At 33.2% G+C, this 11,984-nt stretch overlaps 1 protein-coding gene across 5 annotated transcripts in view; it reads right to left on the bottom strand.

Annotated features, from left to right (window-relative positions):
- Window positions 1–391: 391 nt before the first annotated feature.
- The window catches only part of LOC137623113 (DAZ-associated protein 2-like), a 40,620-nt gene continuing 29,027 nt past the window's right edge, over window positions 392–11,984 (bottom strand). For 2 of the 5 annotated variants that reach the window (XM_068353800.1, XM_068353783.1), the window contains 4 exons: window positions 10,022–10,218; window positions 9,226–9,267; window positions 5,003–5,182; window positions 392–1,355 (listed from right to left, as the gene is read on the bottom strand). In XM_068353800.1, coding sequence (XP_068209901.1) covers window positions 1,173–1,355; window positions 5,003–5,182; window positions 9,226–9,267; window positions 10,022–10,218 — 602 coding nt within the window. In that variant the 3' untranslated portion in view covers window positions 392–1,172. The remainder of the gene's footprint in view (window positions 1,356–5,002; window positions 5,183–9,225; window positions 9,268–10,021; window positions 10,219–11,984) is intronic. The other 3 variants (XM_068353792.1, XM_068353808.1, XM_068353815.1) reach the window with 3 other exon arrangements.

Here is an 11,984-nt window from a genome sequence, read left to right as displayed (position 1 = left end):
CCTGTAGGAACAAATCTGTTTCTTTTAAGCAATTAGATGTACACTGTAAACCAGAGTTATTAAAGTTATACTTTCCATTGCATAAGTCCAAGGTGAATGTCACCTGCCAGTAACTATAGAAACCTCGTAAATTTTGAGTTATGTTTGTAGTTATAAAAATTACTAAAAAAAATTTACTACTACAGAATCCTTCCATTACTGAATAACCCTTGGGTCCCACTGCTTTGTAAGTATCCTAAACTATCAAATTTATTTTACAATTTAGGAATTGGGGAAAGTTATTGTAAAGTTTTGCCTGATAGAAACATTTTATATTGTTGGTTTTGAATAATGTTCAAATAGAGTACAGTAATGGATGATTGTTTTGGGTAAAGGCAATGAAAAACATGACCAAACTAATTTATTTTTATTTTGCATAAGTAATACAATAAAGGAGTGATTATATAACCATGAAACCGAAGTTATTTAAACTATCGGTAAATACAATCTCTTATAATCAAGACAATAAAAAAAGATTAATGAAAAGGTTTTAAGTGATATATTTATTCGGAGTTCAGAACTCTCCGTATAAATTCCTCTATACTGTATATATATCTAAATAGTCACAAAAACACTTATCTAAATTTCATTTGTGGTAACCATTCTACATTTTTACATGGAAGAAAATCAATCAAAATGTCTCGGTGCCATGATTCAAAATTGACATCATATGTCTCTAGAAAAAAAAAATCACAGAATCCCTGCACAGAGTATTTTGCAATCTTGATGCACCCAACACAATCATGTATATTTACATACAAAGTACAGTAATACATGCAAAAATATATACATCAGCAAAAATGCACATATTTTTGTTAACAATATGTACAGGTATGTTTATATGCATTTTGGTCCTGAGTTTCTACATGTTTGAAACTCAAAAGTACCATGGATGAACAAACGCAAATTACTTAACACCTCGTTCAAATTGCTTGACCTAACAAAAGGTCAAAAGTCACATCTTGAAATTTTTTTATTCACAATCATATGAAATTGATTACCTCCATTTTTGCTCAAAGAATATCTAATCTACATTAGTTTGCTATCAAAATGTGATGCATACAAACTACTTCACCTCAAAACTCCTGCCATGCTATAAACAACACTGATACAAATTATTGTAAACTATACAATTACCAGAATGTATATCCCCCTCCTGACCCACCGGTCAGGAATGAATTTTTCTTTTGGGTAGCTGAAACTTGAGCACCTGCAGCTGCAGCCAACTGAGCAGCATTTGGGGCAATACCAGGGGGTGGGGGTGGGATGGACTGCTGAGCCATGCCATCAAAACGTGCTCCTGCATCATATCCATTCTGAAAATAAAAATTGGCAATGGTTATTAAATGAATGACTTCACATGTAAATGGTCTTCATTACCAAAAAAAAATTCAACCAGTAATGTAAATTTTATATTCTTAATCGAATTTACTAGAGAATTGGGCTACTATCTAGATGGTCAATACAATATATCTCTTATGCACTATACAGCCTGGTGGTGGTATCTGCAAGGTCATTCAACGTGACAAGTGTAAATGGCGGGACCCAAAAACTGCCCCATGAAGTAAACGTTAGAAGAAACTGACTGGCAGATGGTTACAAGATGTTACTTGATATTCAAGACTTGTACAGTATTCACATTGCAATAGGTAGAATAAGTTACTTTTAAGTCTATATAGTATTCATTCCTGCAAAATGTACCCTAAGGTAAAATTTGTATTTCAATAGTCTAAATGCTCTAGAGGGTTCTAAATATTTTAATTGGTATATTGTAAGAGCCATTACCCAGTGTCTCAGCAATATACAGGTTACCAAACCACAACTTCCCATGTACGGCATGAAAACTCAAGACGACACCGAAGATTTTTTTTTTTTTTATTTCAGGAACAACGAACCTTGGACACTGGCTTCATGACAGATTTCTGCGTATATAAACTAGTTAATAGTAGATACCTTTTCTTCATCATCAACGACTTGATACCAAATGAGCTATCAAATTGCAGCAAGCTATGAAAAAGCTCAATTCAATTAGGGACAGTGATAGGGCTAATTTCCCTTCAGCCCTATGAAGTTTCCTCGCCGTCAGCCTCAGGCCAAAATTAAAATCATAGGATGGCAGTACAATCCAGAAGCCCACTGAGTAGCTTTGCATTGCTATCACTCGGTTAAAGTAGAGCACAACGCCAAATGTCAGGATGGAAGGTAAAAAAGGAATTACAATTGATTCTCTTGAGTGAGCACATCCCTCGACGTTTCACCAGTGGAGGAATTCTACTGACATTGTTAATTATACCTACAGACAAATTTCAGGAATCATATGACCCATCGAAACCAATGCCTGTAAAGCAATAACACAAATTCTTCCAAAAAGAAAAACACATCTCAACCATGAAATCCTACATTTTCGCAGACCTAGATCATACAGTATACTGAAAACCTCATCGCATACTGTACCGATAAAATGTGCTATGAAAAATCAGTAGATGTTAAAACTATTGATAGGCAAGCTTAAATCAGCACATGTCCCAGATGATGATTCCAAAGCCAGAGTCCTTGCTTAAAAGGGGAAAGTATTGTAACTTTTGTAAGGTTACCCAGCATCTCACTGAAATATTTCAACAAACAATACAACGAAGATATTTTTTTTCATATCATGAATGACAGTTCCTTCTTTAAAACAGAAACCATTATCCAACAACATATTGTAAACTTTCACATGGTTTAGTTCTAGTAAATAACATATATTCCAAGCAGTCCTGAATTGTAATTGTGTGTACCTTTCTCGATGAATCAATAAACATCTACAGCTACCTTTCACTGGCAAAGAATAGCTTTTTGTCATATTTCGTTGTAAATAAATTAGTTAACAGCACTGCATTTTTTCCAAACCCTGATTTCCAAAGTATTAGTAACGCCTAGTAAAGAACAAGTCATAATACATATACCCAGACATTTCCCCCAATTTTGGGGGTAGTCATAATACCAATCAGGAATTATTCCTTAAGAAAGCTCTTCACTTTCATCTTCAAAATGGTAAATACTGTACCAGACACTCTGCAATTAGCCTCCAAATCTAGTCAACAAACGTAATTTGTGGTGGATAGGAAAGTTGTTTGGGAAACCCATTACTGCCATATCTTTAAACCTGCATTTTCATTTAGCTTCAATCAAACGTAAAAATTACCAATAACTCCATGAGAAAGAATTTTCCTGCATGACTACACAAGAGATAACTTGTACTGTCTTATAGTTCTCAGCACCTTTGTACCATGGTGAGTGGGACATTTTCTGTATTGAAGTCATACCTGGGGTTGTCTATCTGGTCAAGAGATACTTTTCAATAGATAGCAGACATCTCTGAACAAAAGAGCCCCTTTCTTGAACTATAGTGAAAGCACATCGCTTTAGCACTCAAGTAAGTGGTCCCATTTGAGAAATTAATATTGTCCAAACAGAATACCATTGGTAATTGCCTAGCTGGATGAGATTAACTGATTGATTTGAGGTTTTCTGACATATAAAGTCATTGACACCAATCGCTGGATGAGAATTTAAAACTATTGAACCATTGCAGCTTTAAAAACTAAATTTTTTATTAGTTTAGACATTATTTCAATAAAAGGCAGCATACATTCAAAAGATCTAGATGTAATAGTTAATGGTAATGTATGGCACATGTCCAAGAGAAGATAAATTACCAAAAGAAAACCCTATTTTCTCGTTTACAATTAACATGGTCTCCCAAAAGAATCTACTTGACCAGTAGTACATATGATTAGTGGATATTATATTGGGAAGCTACCTTATCACTCTAAACTTAAATGAGTTACAGGCATAAATGATTAAAATGCTTTTCAGGTGGAAGCTTATTTCTGCAGTCACCTGGAAAACCAAAAAAAGGATTCCAGTTCACTTCAGCAATAAAGCTGCAAATACTTTCTGCACACAATCATCCCTGGTAGGCAGTAACAGTTCAAATATTTTACTCTATTTGAGAATTAGAATCTTAAGGAATGGCAGTAAGGAGCTTATTATGAATCTGAGAACTAAAATCTTCAAGAAATGGCAATATGGTTATTTCCTAAACAGAAAATAAACTCTGATAATGGAAACAATTTAAAAAAATTGTGTCAAAAGCTGGATAGTTTGGTGGAAAGAGTACAGAAGAAAACCAGAAAAATTATCATACAACATAGGATCACACCAAGAAGTGGAATGTGCTGCCAAATAAAAGGCAAAGCACATTGTGTTGGGAACAATGGATGGATAGGTCACAAGTATAATGATACAAGCAAAGTTTTAAAGATGACCACTGAAAGTTTATGTCACCTATTAGGCATTTAAGGATTGGATTGGCCAGTATATGGGCTGGCACTGGGACTTGTGATATAGACATTTTATGGTTGGTCACACATTCAATCACTGACAAAAGTCAAAGCTGCTCAACCCTTGTAGGAATGTAAATAACCCAGGTGGTTATTTAAGCTTAGAGAGAGACCTGAAATAACAGCATGTGTTGTAAGCACCTCATGCCACTCAGGAGGCCAATGGTGTAATGCACGGTCTAATACTCGTCATAACATCTATATAAAAGTTAACAGTGAAAAATGGAGACATTAAGTTCATATTAGAACAACATTTCTCACACATACATGACCAGAAAAAGAAAACTACCTTTAATATAATTAAAATGAATGCCCTTTAGTACTATAAATAAATTCCAACCAAATTTAGGTCTTCTGTCAATAAAAGCTATAAACAAAACCTATAAATAAAAAATCAGTTCAGCACAAGCAATGTAATACTATTGATAAACGTACCTAAGGTTATATATCTCTCTGTAACGGAAGGTCTTATAATGACCATAAAAGCAATTAATAGGTCTGGCATGATAGGTCATTTACATAAAACATATCACTTTAAATCTGAATAAAAAAAAAGGAAAGCATTGGTTAACACTTACCATTACCAACACATTTTGCCCAGGTTGCATTGCAGCAGCATGTGCCGGGTAATAACCAGTAACTTGCTGAGGGTAACCTGTAGGCTGCTGAATGTACATCGGGTGTTGCTGGAATGCCTGCTGTTGAGCGTAAGCGACCTTTTGTGCCTGCTGGGCAGCGGCGAAGTTCTGCAAGTACATCTTTTTGTAACAGTTAATTCCTCTTCTTGGTGGTGCTTCCTTAATAACTAACCAATATATATTATACAGAAAAAAACTGTTTTGAGGTTTAAATCTCACATATAAGAACAATAAATATTATAAGTAACAAATATAATATTCAAATATATACTCAAACAATATTCTCACAAGTAATTCAAGAGATCATGGGTATTATATATTCCCAAGTCTCCCTTAAATTGTTGAAAAGAGCCTCTGCAAATTGTAACTAGTTTACTGGTAGTAATATATATTTTTATAACTGCAACCATTCTCAGTTAATCAGGAGTGAATATGTTCAAAATGCAGCATACTGAGGAATGAGGCTTAAACATCACTACATTGAAATTGCATCAAATTAAGCTCCCTTCTAAATATATTCCATACAATTTAATTTTTTGAATTACCAGTTCTCTGAAAATATGAAATTTAACATTATGATCCCAACCTACAAGTTTCTTCTTTTACTTATGCTATACTGGCCAGAATGGTGAAGCATATAACAGGAACCGAGACTTTGAAAACTTGTCCTCATGTTGGTAAGTGTCCTTTAAAGGGAGACCCATTTTATGATATCACATTTGCAATTAGCTGTAACAACAGCAAGTGGAAGATACAGGAACAAAGCCCATCAAGAGGGGTTAAGAGGAGGAAACTCCCAGTCGTTAAATTTAAGTGGTTTGTACAGTAATTAGCAACATGAAGAAAGTTTTTTTTTGTTATAAAAGATAGAAGGTAACATGCACTCAACTATTCATTAATTTTGTAGAATTTTGTACAGTTACGATAAAAACACTTGTTGATGGTAATCAAAGCCTCAAGATGTTTAGGAACCTTAAGTATCTGTAATACAACTACTGTCGGTGATGCTCTAAATAGTAAGAATACAGGATTCACATGAGAATTGATCAATTAGTCAGTGTACCTGAGAAATGAAGTTTGCTGTTATTATTACTATAAGCAAGGCTTAAAATGCCACTTGGGAAAGCAGACTCCTACAAGCCTAAGGGATAGCAACCCCAGGGTGTAAACAAGAATTACGAAGTAAAGAACACCCTTAAAGTGAAACCCTTAAAGTGAAACGAAAAAAAAACAAACAAAAAAACAAGATGAAATAGATAAACTATGAAATGAGACTTACGAACAATACTTTAAACTATGAAATGAGACTTAAGAACAATCAAATAAAGAGTATTTGAACTAGTTTAAATACAATGATTCAACAATACAATTTGAAGTCATTCCATAAGTTGCTCACAAATGGGAAAAAAATTCTAGAAATGTGTTATGATGAATCTTACAAATGAAAAGGCAAAACTTGCAAATAATCGCATAACTAGTATTACTTGGTGTATAGCATATTCCTTGAACATCTAAATGAAAAAAAAAAAAAGTATAATTTCAAATTTGTTTTAATGAAAATGATAAAACTCATGCTTTTCCACAAAGTTGTAAAATAAAAGTCAGCTACTGAGGATTTAACTATAAAAATTTTCAAAGCATTAGCAGAATAAGAATAAAAAAAATTCCTCAAGAATGGACAGAAGTTGAGGAAAATGGGGAAACTTTTAAGAAATAGAAATAACAACGGTTACACTACATTAATAAAATAATTTCAAGAACTCTTATGAAAGCAGTTTTGGAAAAAGATTAGAAAGCTCTTGGTGGAAAATTTGTACCTTCTACATCACCAAATAAAAGTGAATGATACTGTCGTCAGTGATCCTTCAGAAGCTGGAGAAACCAAGTCAAAACTTTTGGAATTACTTAAGCCCAGAAAATTATCCTACAGTTCAAACAATTTGTGAATCCCAGATTCCCATGGATATTGATGGAAAAGAAATTCAGGAATGTTCTTTTATAAAAATTTTAGGGATGCTGTCTTCAATTGAGGGTAGTGCACCACGGGGATAATATACAAGCTTAATTTAATATTGGAAATGCTAAGGTCCTACTTTTGAAAATCAAATAAGAAATGGGAGAAATGTGCAATCCACAAGCTAGAAAATAGCCATTTTCATTCAAGCCAAAAAAAAAACTTGCAAAGAATGTATTTGAATAGACTAGCTACAGGCCAATTGCTGTAACCTGTTGCAGTATTCGACTATCTGAAAAAAAAAGTAAGTTTAAAAACTGGCTAGTTTGGTATTTGGAATCCAAAGGGTTGATTTTACCAACAAAATTTTGCTTTCCAAAATAACCAATCCTCTAAATGCATTGCAATTAAAATCTTCAAGGATTCATTAAGCAATGTCACACCATTGGTATTTTCTTCGATCTTGAGCAAGACCTTGGCACTGCCAGGCATAATAGCATAATCAAAGAACTATAATATTAGGTGTTAGGAGTAAAAATATAATCCCCAAATCTTTTCTGTCAGACAATTTCTTAAAAGTATGAGGAGGGAAACAATATCTAGGCCTTTTATTCTGGAGGAGGGAACTCCACAGGAAGTATCTTTAGTGGTACATATTTTACCATAGCTATCAGTAACAAGACAAATTAATTCTCCAATAAAAAGTTCCCCATTAATTACTTGCCTATTTACCGATTCCAAATCAACCTGTAAGCATTTGCAAGAGTATCAGTGTCATCAGTAAATGGGCAAATGTGCATGGATTTTATCTTTCTACATTTCAAACTGCAGCTGTACAAAGATTGTAAATATTCTGAAGTAGTTACACCCAATTTAACAGCTCTGCATAATCAACAGAATGAATGTGATCAAATCAATGACACTTCAATCAAGAGACAGGAGATTCAGGATATCTATCATCCTCGTGTTCTACCCTGGGTCATACTTGAAATACCCATATGCTCAAATCCCTCACAAAGGAAATACTCATATAAAAGTGCTCGACTCAAAAATGTTGAATGTAATGCTGTTCCCAAAGATAATTAGAAGTATATAACTGCATTGGATTTGCTGTATTTAATAAAGACAAATCATATTCAGCTAGGATACCTAACTGTACCTCTGTATTTATGACTGATATGATAACATTAGTTTATGCATTAGGACTTATTTAAAAAACTAAGGGAAAATCTTTTGTGATATACTGTCACTCTAAGAGAGCATTGAACACTTTGATGTTTCAATTGCCAGTACCATTACTTCAAAAACCCTAAGAATGGCTTTAACGTTTCATGTAAACACAGGAATGAGGAAGATTGAGTTTCTCATTACTGTGCTTACTGTCCAACACGTCGGGGCCACCTTTTCATTTGGACAACGAGGTGAAAGAGCCGCAGTATGGTTCAAGTAAAGGTGGAACTGTTGTGCCTACATCAAAGAGTGCAGCTTTAAGGGTAGCCCACCACTCTAATGACTATTTTGTCTTTTCTATCAAACCCTGTTCTGTATTTGGGGTGTATAAATTGTAAATATATCAATAAATGTTGCTTTATGGAATGCAAGGGCCTGCCCACTGATTCACTCACAAATGGTAAGGTCTGATTGTATACCTCTTTCTTGAACAATTGAAGATTTGAGAGACTGTATTTGTTTCTTGAAATTTATTTTGCAATAAAAATACCGAAAATCCCAAATTAGTAGAATGTAGTTGAAGAAACTGGTAATGAAAACATCTAGGTGGGGAGATGATAATCAAACTGCATTTTAAGTACTGTTTATAGCAGCTAACTTCTGCAAATTTGTACCTTAGCTAGCCATGGTATGTAATGGCAACTGTGATACCCTTTAATGAGGTCTACTCACCATATAAAGAAAAAACACATTAAGTCTGCATTCCTCTAGTTTACTGAATTCTAGGCCAGCCTTCACTGTTTTGGACAGAATAGCATAAGTAAAGTAAGAGTTGTACATTGTTAGGACACTTTCGTTTTAACTCGAAACATAAAAGCAATCTAAAATGATACAGTAGGATCTTTTTCATCCTGACCTCCAATATTCTGATTAACAAAATCCCAATAAGATCAGGATCAGCATTCAATATTACTTGATTTTTTTTATAAGACTTCAGGTTCCCTTAACAGGTAAAGACAAACTAATACAATTGACTTACATAATCGCCTACTGATGAAAGATAAGGCTGCATCAGCATTGCCTGTGTACAATTTAAGAAAAATATAAACTGGTTCATATTATTACAAGGATATGTTCAACTTCTACTCTCTATTCATGAGAGAGAAAATCTGTCAAAATCTATACTCAGCCATGCCAACATTCTATTTCAAAAATTTTCAACTTCTATAAATGTTTAAAAGGAAAATATTCTACTCATTTGGTAGGGATATAACAGTATATTACTGTGTCTTCCTCCTATTTTCCATAATTTGGCTGCTTAATGAAGTTTTTTTTTTTTTTTCTAGGTTACTTTGGCTGTTTATCAAGCATTAGGATTACAAAAGAAAATTTTTCTTCAGGGAAGATTCTCTGTTACTATAATACTGTTGCTTATAGTACCACTGGATTTTATTTTTCCTTCTAACTTTGTTAAAGGTTATATATTTTTCCGCACTTTACTTAAGAAAGTCGTCTCCCTACTAAATTGAACAGTCACCATTGTAATAAAATTAACACTTATCTGTGCTAAAATTTAATAAAACTTCAGCCAATGAGCAAACTACATTATGAAAGATACAAGACAAATTTCGTATCGTTATCAGACACTGAAATATTTCTTTTCTATGACATGCTGAAGTCAGGTAAATGAAACATGCCCATGAATATTTCAAGAACTACCTCGCCTGTCGACACGCACTATTTCAAAATAATGTATCAAGATATTTTTTTCCCTCAAACAGTTTTTTACTGTAAATTAAGTCAGGGTTGGCCTGCAAATTCAGTTTTAGACTTACCATTTGCAACTGTTGTGCTGATGCAGCGGCGGCTGCAGTTGCTTGCGAATACTGCTGATACTGATGTGGAGCACCTGGTTGTGAAGCAACTATGGGGTGAGTTAAGCTTTCTGAATACGAAGGCGGCGGTGCCACCGTCATTTGTCCATAACCAACTACTGGAGCAGCACCTCCATAAGCAGCTGTTGGGGGAATACCTGAAAGGAAAGATACTAAGGTTATATTGATAATTATAATTTCTGTGTGCTGTATAAGGATTTTGATTGCCAAGAAAGAAAAGAATAGTCTAATCTCAACAAATAAAATGAGGTTGAGACAATTTTATTCATAAATATACAGAATAGCAAGTGTGTGGGGATATAGGCTAAATCCTTCAAAAACAAGATAAGTACCTTTGTATTGTTTTCCACTTTTTATTTTAGTAACAACAACAATCCTTAAAAATATAAAATATAAATTACGTAATACTAACAGAAAATGTGTAAATCTAAGCCATACTTACCAAATACGGATTAGCAAACCTCTCTTAGTATCTTGTAAACTATACTACTGAATACAACTAAAGGTGCAGTCCAATAAATTCCAAAATGTTACCCATTATTCCAATTCACATGAGATGCTAAACTATGAGTAAAATGTAACGCAATTGTTCATTTAAATACAGGAACACAGCATTTATAAATATGCACTAAATTAATATTGATACCTACTAATTAAATTAATGTGAAACTTCCCTTGATTCCCTTCTTCACACAAATCATGCACAAAATATACAAGTACAGTATTTCCTATGTCTCAATAACTATACTGTAAATGTTAGTAAAGCCAATCAAGAGAACGAAACCATTCAATTATACAGTAGAGGTTATTTTGCCGACACACTTAGTAGCAAAGCCTACACTTTTTTATGACAATCATAAGGGAAAAGTATTAATATAATTTCACTACAATAGTTTCATTCCTAAAACAACAAGCAGGCCAAGTATACCATTGTTGTGTGTAAAATATCATGGTGAGACCAAAAATAAAGCCTGTGTAAATGTCTCTACAAATGGCAATGATGAAAAATGTATTCACAAAAGGAATAAGACATTTAACAATTGGGAATCGGTGCACTATTAATGTTTTTGTTTTGTAAAGGAAAATCACTTTCAAAATCTATATATTTATAAGGAAACTGTTTGACCAAAAGGCATTCTATGGAGTCCAAGTTTCTTTGGATTTCAGCAAACTATTTTTTACTTTCATCTATTATGTGCTCTCCCTGCTTGATTCTTTAAATACTGTAAATTATTTTAATAACAGGTATTTGGGACATCACTTGGAAGAACAGTCTTAGGCCAATACTAGATCAAGAAATTCTGCTCAATAGCTCAGTCAAAATTTCTAAAATAGTCGAATTACTAAAGAACACTGAGAGCATAATAGAAAAATAGAAAAACTAAGTTTATCTGGCTTTGTCACTACTTAAATACATGGTAATTTTCATTGCAACAAGTGTCCGATATAGCATGTAAATACTAATTTATTTATTTATTTATATATATATATATATATATATATATATATATATATATATATATATATATATACACAAGATTTATAGTGCCAGACCCAAATTAATTAGAAAAAGGTTGAAGCAACAGTTTACTAAGTTGTAGAATTCCCCACAACTCAAAAGCTACAGTATATGCCAATGAAAAAACAACTAAACCTCTATACATAAGAACAAACCCAATTACTATCACAAGTATGAGTACTTGTGTTAATACTATATTCAGTTTAGCACTGAAAAAGAGTAATCACTTGAAAATTTGCATAAAAAAATCATAAACTATTTGAAACAAAGTCTATAATCAAATAAAATATGAAGTATAAATATTTAATTCTACGTTCTCTACATTCCACAACCATACTGTATTATTATTATTACAACATAATTCAACCAACTTTTTTTTTACTT

Source organism: Palaemon carinicauda, chromosome 2 (genome assembly GCF_036898095.1).
Source record: "Palaemon carinicauda isolate YSFRI2023 chromosome 2, ASM3689809v2, whole genome shotgun sequence".
NCBI lineage: Eukaryota > Metazoa > Arthropoda > Malacostraca > Decapoda > Palaemonidae > Palaemon > Palaemon carinicauda.
This window is presented reverse-complemented; position numbering and strand designations above follow the sequence as displayed.